This window comes from Eptatretus burgeri, chromosome 5 (genome assembly GCF_056783735.1).
Source record: "Eptatretus burgeri isolate ZD-2024b chromosome 5, Ebu_testis_v1, whole genome shotgun sequence".
NCBI classification, from domain to species: domain Eukaryota; kingdom Metazoa; phylum Chordata; class Myxini; order Myxiniformes; family Myxinidae; genus Eptatretus; species Eptatretus burgeri.
The window spans coordinates 66,842,289-66,859,315 of record NC_140965.1 but is presented as its reverse complement, the minus strand read 5'-3'; the positions used below and the strand labels follow the sequence as shown (position 1 = coordinate 66,859,315).

General features: G+C 43.3%; 2 protein-coding genes across 2 annotated transcripts in view; one reads left to right on the top strand and one right to left on the bottom strand.

Annotated features, from left to right (window-relative positions):
* Positions 1 to 5,422: 5,422 nt before the first annotated feature.
* On the bottom strand, positions 5,423 to 12,796 carry LOC147026612 (uncharacterized). The gene is made up of 3 exons (XM_085882222.1): positions 12,695 to 12,796; positions 8,974 to 9,156; positions 5,423 to 6,112 (listed from the first exon to the last, which is right to left on the bottom strand). The coding sequence occupies exons 2-3, from the start codon at positions 9,154 to 9,156 to the stop codon at positions 5,654 to 5,656; spliced, it is 642 nt and encodes a 213-aa protein (XP_085738348.1). The 5' UTR covers positions 12,695 to 12,796; the 3' UTR covers positions 5,423 to 5,653.
* The window catches only part of RPL28 (ribosomal protein L28), an 18,715-nt gene continuing 14,368 nt past the window's right edge, over positions 12,681 to 17,027 (top strand). Inside the window, exons 1-3 of the mRNA XM_085882224.1 lie at positions 12,681 to 12,796; positions 13,526 to 13,615; positions 15,451 to 15,574. Of these exons, the coding sequence (XP_085738350.1) occupies positions 13,535 to 13,615; positions 15,451 to 15,574 (205 nt within the window). The 5' untranslated portion in view covers positions 12,681 to 12,796; positions 13,526 to 13,534. The remainder of the gene's footprint in view (positions 12,797 to 13,525; positions 13,616 to 15,450; positions 15,575 to 17,027) is intronic.

The window sequence follows — 17,027 nt, the reverse complement described above, 5'->3', positions numbered from 1 at the left end:
ATGATGATAATTGATTCAGAAGTGGCAACTGGACCATGCATCTGGCTGCTGTTACAGAAATGCTACCATACTTCTTCGCCTATGACCATGTCAATTATTCTCTATGAGCGATGGTATATCTCGCTGATATGAAACTGTTGCCCACAACTGCACCACTTGTCCATAGACAATTTCTGGAGGGTAACTTCAGTATCAAAAGATCGAGCAGCCCATTCAACAAGGTCTGGTCAGATATGGCTTTAGAGCAATCAGTGAATCGTGACTCCAAGACAAAGGGTGGCGTAGTTGGATTAACACGATCACCAACTGCCCTAGTGAGATGGTTCCTGACTGCTAACAAGCATGCAGAGGCTGTGTCTGCAGCAAAGAACATGTGTGACCTTGATGAAGATAGAAGAGCAAGGAAACACAAAGAGTTTGGAACTACAAGAATGGTACGGGATGAGAGAGATGTTGAGGCTATCACATCCATAATTATTAAGCAGATGTTGGTTCCATTTCAAGTGGATACCAACAACAATGAAAGCAGATTAGTAAACATTGCAACAGGGGTACTGGCCAGTCAAAAAGTGGAGCAAGACTTACTAAATGCAAGAAAGACAGGAAAAGAGGCTGCAAAGCTATTTGCAGAGGAACAAATGAACACTACTACCAAGAGTGTCTTTGATAAGATCACAAAAAACAAGCTCCAGACATTTAAAATAAAGCAAGTAGTTTATAAAAATGGAAAGGCCAAGACTGTCAGATTAGAACGGAATCTATTTGCTTAAATATTGATTGTTGCAAAGGGTAGAAGGGTTGACATACAGGAGTTGCTTTCTTATGAGTTGTCGAGCATTCCACAGTCCCTTGCAAGAATGGATGGTTCCTTGCTGAAAACAGTCAAGGCTCAGCTACTGCATCAGCTTGATACCAGTTGCAAAATGCTGGATGTTCTGCCACCATGTTCACCAAGCAGCTGCAGCTGGCTTATTGATGCCATGGCATTTCTTCAGATGATCAAGAAGTGTGATGCAAAAACTTTTAAAGACCTATTTGATACCATGCTACATTCTGCACTGAAACCAATAAGGGATGGCATGTGCAATCAGGTTGATGTAGTCTTCGATATATATGATGAGGAGCATTCCATTAAGGCTGGCGAAAGAACTAGACGTCAGCAAGTCCAAGGGATGAAGATTGTTATATCCAAGCCAGCCAATTCCCAAGCAACTCAACAAATTTCTGCAAGATGGCTCAAACAAAGCACAATTAGCAGCATTCATCAGTGAGGACTGGTGCCGTCATGCTGGACAAAAACTACGGGAAGGACAGACCATTATCGTCTCGGGTGGATTCAAAGATCGCCTTCTTGCTCGCCAGATTACCCAGGATGGTGTTATAGATAGGCCAGATTTATCTGCATCACACGAAGAAGCTGACACAAGGCTGATTCTGCATGCAAGCCGAACGGCAGTACAGCTAATCGTCATTGCATCACCTGACACAGATGTTGCAGTCATTTGTATTTCTCATGTTGCTTCATTAACTGCCAAAGAAGTTTGGTTTCGGACCGGTGTGAAAGATCATGCAAGATTTATTCCTCTGCATTCGATAGCACAGGAAATTGGTCCACTTGCCTGTCAGCAGTTGCCAGCTTTCCATGCCCTGACAGGATGCGACTCCACAAGTACCCTATAAGGAAGAGGCAAAACAATACCATGGAAATTAATCAAAAAATGCCCAGAACGGTTTGAAGGGATTGCTCAGGTTGGATCAAAGCCAAGCCTATCAGATGATGCATTCCACTGTGTAGAATTGTTTACCATTGCCATGTATGATCCAACTACCAGTCACTGAAATGAATAAGTTAAGATATCAACTCTTCTGCAAGAAGCAAACTAAGACTGATGCCCTGCCCCCTACAGCTGATGCACTTAGGCAGCATGCCATGCGAGCATGTTATCAAACATATGTTTGGCGAAAGGCTGTCGTTGCAAAGCCTATCATGCCTTCACCAATTGGTTTTGTGTGGAGCACAGATGATGATGGCCACATTGAACCAGTGCTGATGACCCAGGAGCCAGCACCAATGGCATTGACTGAATTGACAAGATGTCTGTGCGACCCAGAAAAATCAGCCTGCCAGGGCAGATGTTCGTGTTTAAAGAGCAGCTTGCCTGCACTCAGGCCTGCAAATGTGAAGGTGGTAATTCTTGCCAAAACAAATTCTCAGCAGCGGTAGACAATGATGATGCTTCAGACGATGACTTGTCAGAACTGAGTGACTCTGAGACAGAGACAGCGTAGCTTGACAAACACTTGAATGTCAATATTGTTTTGCGTCATTGACACTATCAGTTTTAGGGTTCCATATGATTTCTGCATATGGGTATCTGAATTTGAAATTCCATTCAGAAAATCCTGCCCTCTATAATTGTGTCTAGCTAATATTTCCAAAGTTATATGCATTCAATTGATCAATTTGGTTTATCAAATAACTAGTTCATCTATCACTGATGTTGGTTGATAAAATTGTGATTAATTGTTCATGCGTGACATAATCTGGAGATTTGACAAACCTCTGCTGCTTCAAGAAATCAAGAGTTTTGCAACAATTTGCTGTTATCATTTTTTTCATAAATGGATATTCAGAACACTCTCTCCAGAATGCATGAAATCTCATATCGGATACCAGGATCGGAATTGCTCTACAATAATATATAGCCAAATATCCATACATATTTTCATCAAGAGTAGATGCAATGCTATGCAATAAATAGAATTCTCTTAGCATATGGACTATACTGATTACCTACAGTATTAACTATTGGAATTTGTTTCATGTACGATATCACTATTTGCAATACCATGCCAATCATGTCATTCCAGCTCCGTCACGGTGATGAATATAATAAATAATAAAATTATATTTGAGTTCATATAAATGACTGTGTTTGGTTTCTCTGATGTAATTATCAAAATGTGCCAAAATAAGCATTAACGTGTTTTTATGATAACTGGTTGCACCTCTAAATCTACAATGATCACCATTTAATAACATACCCAAGATTAAGTGCATACGGCCTCAATTAAAGGATTACTAAGTTATGACACTTGAGTACCAAGATATGAGCAAGTTTTTTTTTTTATAATGGTGGAATAGGTCATTTTTGACCACCTAGAGCAGTGTTTCTCAACCGGGGTTCCGCAAGAAACAGTAATAAATAGGCTAATGTATTTTTGAGTAGTTTTTGTTTGATTTAATACTGTATTCGTAATTTTACTATACACGTATGGCATATTGTTGGAAACTCCTTGGTTATTATAATAGAGGCTTCAACCTCTTATATTATTTACAATTATAACAACCATAGGGAATGCATTTAACAATGTCTATATGGCGCCAGTGTGAAACCGCCCTCACTGGTTCGTGGGCGTCCTGTACGCGGCGGATTTGTGTATCATTGAGTGACTGACTCAAGTACGGGACGCATGCACGGTGTCCATCTATCTTCTCTGTGCTTCCTAGCGTGAAGTCTCTCTCTCAAGGTTAGTTCTTCTGTTTACCTTTATTGCTTCAGCTTTATTTGTTTAAGTTTTGTTGATCAAGTTACATGAGGTGTGCTTTTTTTTATTTTTAAGATTTTTTTTTTGTGAATTAAAACCTCGGTGTGATGTCTCAAACGAGCAGTATGTTTTTTTTTTCATTGCCAATAAATTTGACAAAAAGGGGGTCATTTTTTCCTTAAACCAGGTATCCGAAAAAAATATATTATATTTACCACGTGAACTACGATAAAAATATAAAAGACCTAGATATTAATAATGGTATATAATAATTTTTATGCAGGGGTTCCCTGAGACATGAAAACTATTTCAAGGGTTCCACAAGGGTATAAAGGTTGAGAAACGCTGACCTAGAGAGTTTAACCCTTAATCCAAACACCCTATCATATTGCAGTCACTAAATGGGTTTTTGAATCACTGAACCTAATATTGCAGTAACGGTCTCAGAAAATTTGTTGCAGCATCATTACATAGGTATATTATCATAAAATTGACATTTTTTCAAAGGCGGTGGCAGCCATCTTGGAAATATGGTCACCCATTGCCCAGTTCATTACACAAACATGCCCATAGGATATCTTTCCCCAGATATAGTGGGTATAGCCACAAGAATTATCATGCTATGACACTCGAGTACCAAGATATGAGCAAAAATATATTTTTCAGTAATGGCGGCATGGGCCATTTCCAGGGGGTCCAACCCCCTGGACCAGGGGGGTCCAACCCCGAAACCAAATTACCTATTGCATTTGCAAATGCCTTTACATGGTTATTTGAATCACTGAACCTGATTTTATGAGAGTCTCCTCAGAAATTATGTTCCAGCATCATTATGTAGGCCAATAATCATAAAAAAATTAGCATTTTTATCAAATGTGGGGGTGGCCATCTTGAAAATATGGCCGCCTGTCACCCAGTTTAGCATGCAAACATGACCATTGGATAGCTTACCCCTGATTTAGTGGGTATAGACACTGAAATTATCTTCCTATCTCACTCTAGTGCAGAGTAATTTATAAAAGAATGATTTTCGATAATGGTGGCGGCAGCCATCTTGGATCGCCATTTTGATCACTTTGGCAATAGATTTGACCTCCACATCAGGCCAATTCTTAATGCTGACATATTCCCCTAAACGTTGGTACCAACAAACCAAATAAGTACTGTCGGCCGACAAAAAGTCGCTTTTTGAGGAACAGCTACCATACTACATGAGGAGTACTTGCTATGTGCCAAGTTTACATTTTTTTTCCTTGGTGTGGTTTCAGAGACAGAGGACCAAAGTTTTTCCATTTTTCCAATATGGCTGCCACACCACGTGACCTATGATGTCATAATCATTAAACCATTCTGCATGAATAGTCTCGCCAATGATGAAAATTTTGTCTCAATCCGACTTGCAGTTGCGGAGAAAAACATAAAAGTTCTGTGCAGACAGACAAACAACCCCCCCCTCTCCTTTGGTGAGGGTAAAAAATTAATCTTGGGAATGTACAACATTGCCCAACAAGGCAATGTTGGGCCAAATGGCCTCATATCCTCATTTGAGGTCCCTTCCTCTGTGTGCCCATGACCTAACCCTCGTTCCACTGCAAAGACAACCAGCATGTAAGTAAAATTTGGTTTTGATTAGCCCAGCTATCCCCCCCCCCCATGATTTTTCAGATGTGCACATGTACATGCAGAGAACTTTATTGGGGGGGGGAGGGTGTTGGGGTTTTTGTTTATATGCCCATGACCTGACCCTGAGTATCCCCCACATGCATGCAAAATTTGGTGGAGGTTGGTACTGGGGTATGGAATTGTATAGAAATCAAAGAAAAGGCGAAACACAACAACACCTCACCCATATTGATTACACGCGTTCCAAGCGCAATTTCAAATGACTCATTTATTAATTAATTTCAAAGCAGAGAAGAGTTGGGCTACTCCAATACTTTAACTCTTGGTTAATGGACCAGTGAACGTTTTGAATTAGCGATTGGTTGTATTACACTTTAGCACAGCAAAGACAAACACATGGGCATGACCATTTTTTTGAGCTTAAATTTCAGTAAAAACAGTATTGATGAACTGTGTAGAAAACAAAAATCATAGTCCCACATCAAGAACAAAGACAACAGGTAAAGACACCTTCACGCATCTTGCTTCCTGCACACTCCTCGTGTGCACAGTGCAAGCACTCCGAATCTTCATTTCCAGATTGCACTGCACGCCACGTCACAATTTTCTGGTAGTGTTTGGTGCCATCCTCTCCCTTCTGTTGCGACGACTCGCTTTCTTGCTTGTTGGCACGTCTTGGTGTAATCAACGTATTCTGCCTTGATCTGCGGAGGTGTAATTGTGGATGGCGTTTTTGAAATCCTTTCAGCCAGTCTTCGCCTGCAAGGCCGACATTCTTGTTGAACGGGTGTGCGATGTAGTTCCTTTCTGCCATGTGAAAGGCGATATAGCGAACGTCTTGGGTGGTGATTTCGTGCAGCCTAGATTCCATATCTAAGACGTGGTCCACGATATGCTGCTCTTGTTCCATTGTGAAGACCGTTCTGCAATGCCCAAGAACCTGAAGTGGAAACAGTAATAACTCGAGCGGCACTCTTCGATGTCGACAGATATGCCTCCACCCACACCATTACATCATTTTACATACTTGTACCAAGTCTGATTTCAATCCAAGAACCAAGATTCAAAATATTAAATAATTCTGACCGCCAGACCATGCGTCCGATCATGTTGAAATTTAAAACATTCCGCCATCACGACCAGATCGCACTCGTGAAGTTTCATGTCGATTGATAAAGTGCTTCAAGAGAGAGTTTTAAGGTTTTCGTTCAATCCAATATGACTGCCAGACCATGTGATCTCTTAATTATTCATGAAGAGCCTGGTATCCAAAAGCTTGGGGAACATGTGGGTGAAGTTTCCCCTTGCTCTATCAAGCAATTCTGGAGAATAAGATTTTGACGATTTATTCTTCAAAAAAAATAATAAGAATCATAGCTGCCAAACCATGTGATCTATGACCTCATAAGTGGAGAACTTTTTGTGTTCCCCATGGATCGGTGACCATACTTGTAAAGTTTCGTCTCAATCTGTTCAGCCAATTAAGGTTTTTATGTTTAAAATATGGCTGCCAAAGTCAAATTCCCCCCCCACCCCTCCCATGCAATTTAGCCCAAGATGACCCTCATTTTCATTTGCTTCAATTTTTTTTTTTCCATAGAGTGGTTTCTGAGATAGAGGTCCAAAGTTTTTCCTTTTTTTTCCAACATGGCTGGATGACGTCATTATCATTAAAACATTTTGCACGAGTCGTCGTACCTACTCTACCGGTCAGAAGTTTTAGAACACCCCCATTTTTCCAGTTTTTACTGAAATGTAAGCAGCTCAAGTCCAGTGAATAACCTGAAATGGTACAAAGCGAAGCGGTAATCTGCCAGAGGTTAAAAAGTTTAGGTTACCAAAAACTAAAAAATAATGTAAACTTCAGAGTTGTTAAAAAAGGGACCTTTTCAGGGAACAAGTAATGGGTTAGCAACTGCAGCTGTTCTGCAGCAATGGAAGTAAATTAAGCCTTGAAAGTTAATGCAAACAATTCCTTCAGGTGTCCCAACTTTTGTTGATTAGTTACAAACCCACTGAATGTATAAAAGCAGTGTTGGAACAGACAGTGTTGCTCCACCCTCTGAAGCATTATTTGGACAATATTGCACTGCAGGAAGTAGTATATTGCTATCATAATGGCGAGAAAGACAATTAACAAAGGAAGACAGGCAGACCATTATAACCCTTAAAAGTGTGGGTCTTTCCTTTAAAGAAATTGCAAAGGTAGCCAAGGTGTCAGTGAGTACAGTTTCCTACACCATCAAAGGGCACTTGGAAACTCTAACAGGAAGAGGTCTGGCAAACCCAAAGCCACAACACAATCAGAAGACAAGTTTCGAGAGAACAGCTTGCGTGATTGGTTGCTCACAGGACAGCAGCTTCAAGCACAGCTCAACACTGGTCGAAGTAAGGAAGTCTCAGTTTCAACTGTGAAGAGAAAACTTCGAGCTGCAGGTTTGACAGGTCGAGTGGCAGTAAGAAAGCCATTGCTAAGATGGCAAAATAAGAAAGAGGCTTGCCTGGGCCGTTAAGCACCACCAGTGGACTACTGAAAACTGGAAGAAGGTCTGATGGACCGATGAATCAAAATTTGAAATCTTCGGTTCATCACGCGGGGTTTTTGTACGCCGTTGAGTAGGCAAAGGATGGTTCCTCACAGTGTGCGACACCAACTGTCAAACATGGAGGAGGAAGCGTGAGATCTGGGGCTCTTTTGCTGGATCCAGAGTTGGCGATTTGCACAGAGTGACTGGAACCCTGAATCAAAAGGGCTACCACAGCATTTTGCAGCACCATGCAATACCCTCTGGTCTATGCCTAGTTGGTCAGGGGTTCATCCTACAGCAAGATAACGACCCAAAACATACCTCCAGGCTATGTCAGTACTACCTTGGAAGAAAAGAACAAGACGGTAGGCTTCAAATCATGGAATGGCCAGCACAGTCTCCAGACTTAAATCCCATTGAGCTGGTTTGGGATGAACTGGACAGAAGAGTGAAAGCAAGGCAACCTACAAGTGCAACACGTTTGTGGGAACTTCTGCAACAGTGTTGGGAAAAAACTTTTGGAACAATATTTGATTTCCATTGTAGAAAGAATGCCACGAGTATGTTCGGCTGTTATATCTGCAAAAGGTGGCTACTTTGATGAGTCAAAAATTTATATTAAATTTTGTTCAACAAAACGATTCTATGATTTCTTTTTGTTTATTTGTTCGATGCTTTCATTTCAGAGTACATTGAAACATTAAACTGCTTAAATTTCAGTAAAAAAAAAACTGGAAAAAATGGGGGTGTTCTAAAACTTTTGACCGGTAGAGTATGGTGTAAGTCGATCAGATAAACGGTTGCAGAGAAAATTTGCACAGACACGCTATATACAGATGAACAACCTGAAAACAATGCCTCTAGTGATTTCGTCAGCAGAAGCATAAGGAGACTGATTGGAATTTAAGAATAGTCATAGGCCTTAGAGTTCGAATGTACTCTTCACCAGAAGCATTTTGATACCTCCTCACAGGTCATACTCGAGACAATTTGCATTGTATTTTTAAGCGGTGCAGCTGCTTCACTGCACCGCTTCCTTTGGACACGGGTGCGATTTTCAACTTGATAGCCACCAATCTTGGACCTTGAGTATGGGGTGTGGTTCAAAATCTACACTTAAAGTCCAGCAAAGAATCATTACAAAGCTAAACTCGACCAAACAAGCCATTTAAGTCATAGCATGTGCTGTATGGATGGACACCCAGAAGCTCAAAAATGATCACCATATTGTAGATGTTAATCAAAAATGAATACTCAAAAACATCTGCTTCACCTTCTTGGATTCCGTGCCCGAATTATTGAGGTCTTTCACATGTCGCTGCAGCGTAGTCTTGGGAATGTTGAATTGGTAGGAGGCCTTCAGATACCCCATTTCATTCTGGTTGATGGCGCTGATGGCCCCTTCCATGCATTTCTCATCCCAAGATTCTGTAATCCTTGTGTACAAACGTGGCATCTGAAATGAAGCAAAATATTGACTGTGCCACATTCATCAACCCCAAGGCAAAGCAGACCACCATTTCCTTCAGAGATGTAAATTCCTCGACGTATCGACACCTGGCATATGAGAACAGTCAACAATCTTTGAGTCACATCTGACTCACGATATAAATTAGGAATGGAGAACCTCCGGTCCAGATACGTCCCCACGGCATGCTTTGATCTGGTCTGCGTGGTCATATTTTGTTCAGCATTTTAAGTAGCTGTTATGTGAGAAGGGCTGGCAGGATAACACGGACGTACGCAGACTCGTCTGAACTGTGTCGCCTCGGTTTGAATCTCAACCTAGCTACAAACTGCCATTCTGGTGATTTGCATGCAAGACGATTCATCGTCATGCGCTATGTCCCTCGGATTGACGTAAAATCGGGTGTCCCGTTTGTTCACATTAGTTGGTGGACGTGAAAGACCTCATGGTGTCCTTTGTGAAGAGAAGGCGAGCTCTCACCGGTGTAATCAACATGAAGACCAATTACTGCACTGCAGTCCCAATAAGGCAGCCAGACAAAATACCCACACATTATGTACTGGTACTTACAAAAGCTATTTTATTTGAAGTTATAAGCTTAACTTGTAAGCAATTTACCGATTTCCCAACTGCCCGGATCATCAGCTGGGCACCGTTTTTCATCGAGGTTTCGATCCTTTCAGCCCAGAACCTCTCCAAACGGTGGATCCGCAACCCCGGTCGTAGGTCCACATCAGTAGATTACTCAACATCAATGGACCCACAACCTCAAAGTTGTGTCCAGTCAGTTAACACAGCAATGGAATATCCTAATTTAATTATTACATTTGAATAACTTAAATCATGCATAACTTTATATAATAATATATTAAGTGATAAACACTTTACCTTGTAGACATGTCCATTACACAGCACCTCCATCGAACCATAGACTCAAACCGTCATTCAAATATTCAAAATGTCATTAACAATCTATTTTAACATACTGCAATGCATATCTTAGCAACCAAGAAATTATATTCATGCTTATTTATAATGTATTTTAGAAATAATATTTATAACTTACTAATTTTATCTAAATTCCTCCTTTATTTAATATGTACATAATTTTATTATTTTTTGAAGCGGCTTCAAAAAATAAAAAGATAGCTTTCATCTCTGTGACGTCACATTGTGAACAGGTGAGCTGCACTGAAACGTCACAATTTTTTTTTTTTTTAATGCAATAAAGTTCATCGAGAATATAAACTCCGGATCGTTTGTTCAAGGCATATTTGAAGATATTGTTTTAAAAGATAAATTAATCGTTTAAAATACATTTTCAAGTTACTTTTTCAGGAAATGGATTCTGACCACATTTTGAAGATTCGGTCGCTTATTTAATGAGTAAATTGTGTTTGGAATAATCAATTTTTCTCTTTAGTTATGCTGCAATTCGATTTTTGTTTCTTTATTTTTTGGTCGTAGATCATATGAACACTTTCTGAACTCATTTCATTCACCTGCATACTGTGATGTCAATAAAATTAAAAAGCCACCTCAATGACAAATCCCTCTAACTAGTCGGACGATGAGCCAGTTACGTGAATTTTTAATAATAAATGTGTGACAAGTCTGAAGACGACGATGGTTCACGAGCGGTATTTGACGATGTAGATCGTTTCAGAAGTCAAGGATGAGACAATGTGATAATTTTTGAGCAAGTTATAAAAATGATCAACATGATGTAGTACGAGTGACAGGTTATTAGCTGCAAAATGTCGAAAACCCGGTTTCGTTCAACAACTTTCAAAATTTGACCTTTGCATAACCTTTAAAGGTCACAAAACAATGTTGTGGACATTAAAATAAGGAAACAGGATACATGCTATAGCTTATTGGAGTTAGTTCCTCGAAGAAGGTCGAAAACTCGGTTCGATTCCCACAACTTTGAAAATTTGACCTTTGTGGCCTTTAAAGGTCAAAGGTCAAGGATTATGACGTTTGGTGCAAAACTTCCTCTGGAACATTCCAGGAACAATATAACGTCATATAAGCTATATGGCATTTCGCACTCCTCAGATTATCCATACTTTGATGAAATCAGCGTAAAAACAAACTTGAAGGGGGCGCCACGGGCAAGGTGTTCGAGATAGAGCAAAATGGTTTCAAGACTTGAGGTGGGGAATGACCTCAAGATTATGCATAAAAAATATTGTCATCCTCGCTCTCAAAGTTTGGGCGGTCGTATGATTTTATGTCAAAATTCGCAATTTTCTAAGTTTTTGACCTTATGATTAAAATGAAAAATCGGACGACAAGCTTCAGATAATTCATTTTGCTATTCAAATACCGAAGAACCCATTCAGTCAATTCCCGAGAAGATAGATTTTTAATCCGACTACCCCCTAAAAAGTTATTTTTGGGCGTGGCTCCGCCCACAATGGGCGTAGCCACGCCCTCATCCAGGAAAACACAACTCGACATTGATATCGAACACATAACCCACGGCTCCACCTTCCCGGAAGTGACGTAAGCATCGCTTTTCTCAGGCGCGCTCTGTGCACGCGCTCACGTGACGTCACGCCTGCGTGAAAACGCGGTGAAATTTAAACGGAACGTTGAAGGTCGAGAGTACTTCACTTTTTTGGAATCGCCAGAATTATCGTCCATTCGTTGGAGAGGTTCAATTATAATTATCGGACAAACACGATACTCGTCGGACATCTGGCAACCTCGTGTCCGCATAATGGTGAAATATTTATTTAGGAATTATCGTAAAGCTCACACAAACGTTTATTTCCCAATAAATCAAAACTCTTTAAGCTTCAAATAGTAAGTATGTATGTATATATACATATATACATTATAAACATGTTCAGCACGACAAGCAATGGCATCACAGTGTTGACAGGAAGTGACGACACGAAGCCCTCGCTCGCGCTCCGTGACTGCGCACGTGCTCCCATTGTACTATACAACCTTATCAATTCGAATACCAATCATTTTGTATTACCATTACCTTTTAAATAATGTTCCGTACCCGGTCGGACAAGCACGGGACAGGCTCCGTGAGGAGAAACAGTGCCAAAGATGGCGGTGCGTACGTACTTTGTCTGCAGAACTGGTGGTCGGTGCACTTTGATCCTCCGGTCCACTTTTCTCGCCTCCTGTTATTATTATTATTATTATTATTAAATCAATTAACTTTACGCATTACAAAACGAGAGCCTTATTTCGCTGCGGTTTGGACTTGCTTCGAGTCCCTCGTTACCCGGTGTCAGACCGATTAAACCTTCGATATTAAAACCAAACACCCAAACAACACGTCATGAGCACTTTGCATCGACTCTGCGTTCTCGCTCCACCTCGGCCGTTGAAGTTATCTGCGAGTTGCATTCAACCGAGCTGGTTTAAAACAAGTTTTTGCGAGCGAGCTTTTTTTTTTTTTTTCGTCTACAGACCGATACACACGTGGGGGTATTATATTTCATTGAGTCATGTAATAAATAAATAAAATAAAAAAAATCAGTAATACCGAACACACCGATGAAAGAAATTTGTACTTCCGCCGGAAGTGAGGCAATGCCCGGTCCGACGCCGACAACTTCCGCCCTTTCTCCCCTTTCTCCCCCTTCCGAGTCGCCGTGTGAGTTGGCTGTTCGCATTCCGGGATGAATTTATTGATTTGCGGATTTATAGACTTGTGCAGGCCAATTGTGCCCATTTGGATGTGTAATATCTTTGTTGAAATGATAATATCGGCTGTGGACTCATTTTTGATTGGTCAGTGAGTGACTGGAGACGAAAGGCCTGTCCGAGCTATCCGAGGCACATGGCCTTTTGGGGTTTTACACTCTTCGGCTTTGGACACTCGAATTAATCTCAACCGAGGCATTTAATTTGAGCGAATAATGTTCACAAGACCCTTGTAGCGAACATATAATGAGTATTTGATCATTTCCAGGATTTTTTAATATATTATTTATTTAATTTAATTTATTTAATTAGTTATTGGTTGAACCTACGAGCGATCGGCCTGTTCGTCGCTCGTTAAATGTGTTGTGGACGACATTCTGGATTCAAGGTTCGATTGTATTGTGAAAATGTCGTTCGTGTAGCACCGGAACTGCGAGTAATGCAAAATGAGTAAATCTAATCGGTACAACATCGGCTCATCCTCCACGACGTCAATGAAGGATCTGATGTCGATCAACTTGCAAATGGACGCAAACAAACTCGTCTCGAAATTACATTAAAATGCTTGGCATTAGTGTGTTAGTCTTGCAAGTGTAACACCCCGTCCAAGCATTGTGGCAAGGATGGATGTTTGTTTAAATGCATTCATTTAACACCTGTCTGTGATGTCCCAACACAGTTTGCAAAGATGTCTGCGGAACTGCAATGGATGATTGTCCGAAAATGGTCCAACTTTATGATCAAGCGAAACCACCTCGCCTTCAGCACCGTAAGGCTCGAGTTTTATTAACCTCCCTTCCCTCAGTCTTCCCCCTTAAATTCCTTCCTCCACCATCTTATCCACCCCCTCCTCAACCCTCTTATCTACTCCTCCCCAAACATCTACCCCACCCCCTACCCCACGACCTCATCTACCTCACCATCTTATCTATTCCTCCCCAAACATCTATCCCCTACCACACCATCTTATCTACCCCACCACCTTATCGACCCCCTCCCCAACATCTCATCTACCCCCCCACCCCCATCCTCCATCCTGTAGTCTACTCCCCCTGCAATGCACTCCACCCCCAACCTTATTATCTCTTCCCATCATCTCATCTCCTGAAAACCTCCACACCCTATACTCTCCCCTTCCCTGTCAACGCTTCTCTCCTACCATTAATTTCCCCCTTATCATTGCCCCCCCTCATACACTATACCCCCCCTTCGTCAGTCCTCTGTCTTGTCCACACCCCCCTACCTCTCTGTCCCACCCCCCTTCCTCTCTGTCCCACCCCCTTCCTCTCTGTCCCACCCCCTTCCTCTCTGTCCCACCCCCTTCCTCTCTGTCCCACCCCCTTCCTCTCTGTCCCACCCCCTTCCTCTCTGTCCCACCCCCTTCCTCTCTGTCCCACCCCCTTCCTCTCTGTCCCACCCCCTTCCTCTCTGTCCCACCCCCTTCCTCTCTGTCCCACCCCCCGTCCTCTCTGTCCCCCCCGTCCTCTCTGTCCCCCCCGTCCTCTCTGTCCCCCCCGTCCTCTCTGTCCCCCCCGTCCTCTCTGTCCCCCCCGTCCTCTCTGTCCCCCCGTCCTCTCTGTCCCCCCGTCCTCTCTGTCCCCCCCGTCCTCTCTGTCCCCCCCGTCCTCTCTGTCCCCCCGTCCTCTCTGTCCCCCCCGTCCTCTCTGTCCCCCCGTCCTCTCTGTCCCCCCCGTCCTCTCTGTCCCCCCGTCCTCTCTGTCCCCCCGTCCTCTCTGTCCCCCCGTCCTCTCTGTCCCCCCCGTCCTCTCTGTCCCCCCCGTCCTCTCTGTCCCCCCCCGTCCTCTCTGTCCCCCCCCGTCCTCTCTGTCCCCCCCGTCCTCTCTGTCCACCCCCGTCCTCTCTGTCCCCCCCGTCCTCTCTGTCCCCCCCGTCCTCTCTGTCCCCCCCGTCCTCTCTGTCCCCCCCGTCCTCTCTGTCCCCCCCGTCCTCTCTGTCCCCCCGTCCTCTCTGTCCCCCCGTCCTCTCTGTCCCCCCCCGTCCTCTCTGTCCCCCCGTCCTCTCTGTCCCCCCCGTCCTCTCTGTCCCCCCGTCCTCTCTGTCCCCCCCGTCCTCTCTGTCCCCCCCGTCCTCTCTGTCCCCCCCGTCCTCTCTGTCCCCCCGTCCTCTCTGTCCCCCCCGTCCTCTCTGTCCCCCCGTCCTCTCTGTCCCCCCCGTCCTCTCTGTCCCCCCCCGTCCTCTCTGTCCCCCCCCGTCCTCTCTGTCCCCCCCGTCCTCTCTGTCCCCCCCCGTCCTCTCTGTCCCCCCCCCGTCCTCTCTGTCCCCCCCCGTCCTCTCTGTCCCCCCCCCCGTCCTCTCTGTCCCCCCCCGTCCTCTCTGTCCCCCCCGTCCTCTCTGTCCCCCCCGTCCTCTCTGTCCCCCCGTCCTCTCTGTCCCCCCCCGTCCTCTCTGTCCCCCCCCCGTCCTCTCTGTCCCCCGTCCTCCCTGTCCCCCCCTTCCTTCCTGTCCCCCCCCTTTTCTCTTTTTTTCTCTCACTTTCTTTTGCCCTCTCCTCGCTACCCCTCTCCTCTCAATTTATTGGCTGGGGTTACAACACAATACAATCCTGGACGTTCTCCTTTTTTCTGCCTTTGTGCTGTCCTCCAGGAGCCAAATAATCTGAAGCAGCGACATTCCTTCAGATACAACGGGCTTCTTCACCAAAAGACCATTGGAATCGAGCCCGGTCCGGATAACAAAGGCGTTGTGCTTGTTCTCAAGAAGCGACATGGTGAGTGACGCTGGTCACATGAGAGTATCATAAATAACTGTTTGGTGCTGTTCTTCATGTTCTACTGTCTCTTTAGCTTTTAACTGCAAACATGGCTTTTAATTTGTAGGATTGAAACAGATATAAAATTACATTTTAGTATTATGTGAATGGATTAAGAAAGCCTTTAATAGAGACTGTGTAACCAGAAGACAACGCTTGACTACTGTGAACCTGTGGATCAGTTTTTACAGAGTGAAACTGCAAAAAGGATTTGTTTTTTTATTATTAATGTTGCTATTATTATTTTATATATGTATTTGTTTTGCTTTTTTTTTGGATATACTGTCGATGCTCGTGTGAGAGTTAACACACAACAAGCGGGGTGGGAGAGGGAATTTGGTGAGAAGGGCAGGGTGCGAATGCTGGGATTTGTACCTTTTCTTATTAGCTTTGCTTGTTCCCAACTTCCTATTTTGCATTGCTAGCTTTTAAAGGCTTGTTGTTGATCAAATATACTCTTGCTGACTGCTTAGAAAAGAGAACATTGGAACAGTGTGTGCAAAAGATAAAATGTGGTTATCCTTGAGTGATCCAGAGGAACGCTGTGAGAGTAGCTTTACTTCCTCCTTATCTATGCATGATTCACAATTGCTGAATGAAATTTGCCAACTCCTCTCAGTTGGACCTGGGTTGAAAGGAAGGACACTTGCGAGATAAGCATTTGTCCGAAAAAAAAAAAAAAAACCGACCATATAAGAGAGTGATATAACCGACTCTGGTAGAGCGGCACTCTCCGGGCTTCCTCAATTACATGATTGGTGTTCCTGGTGCTTTGATGCTCTCCGTGTACACGTATGATAGATAATAAACAGTTTTCTCTCAAGTACATCGACGTATTCATACCTCAACTGAAATGGTGATCGACGCTCCGACACTAGACCCTATCGAAGGCACACGATATGTCTTGGGATATGGATCTGATTTCATGTTTGGCATTGAGTACCTCCATCCATTGTTGGGAGAGCAGAAGCAGCATATCTAGGGTTGGGTGATCTGGTCTGAAACCAAATTGATGATTGGAAATCAAGCCATTGGAGAAGAGGAAGGATTTAATGTCTGAAGCGATGATGGATTCCATATTGTGTGTCCAGTATTGATGATGGCATATTGTGTGTCCAACACCCGAGTCCCCCAACATAAATCTTTGCCATGTGTGAACCCATTGGGATCCCATTTTCATTTATGCTGAGGTGTTAGAGGATATGAAGGGGTATTCTCACACGAAAAAATCGGGACCATCGGTTTGGCTGGGGAGCGGGGGCCCAAGGTCAAAGCGCACCCCAAATTTAACTTTTTGAATTACTGTTTCGGAGTGATTTTATTTTATGCGATTCGAAAGAACTCGCTTTTACGAGCATTTATATACCAAAATCAGCCAAATCGGACCACTACAACCTGTGATATGGCCTCT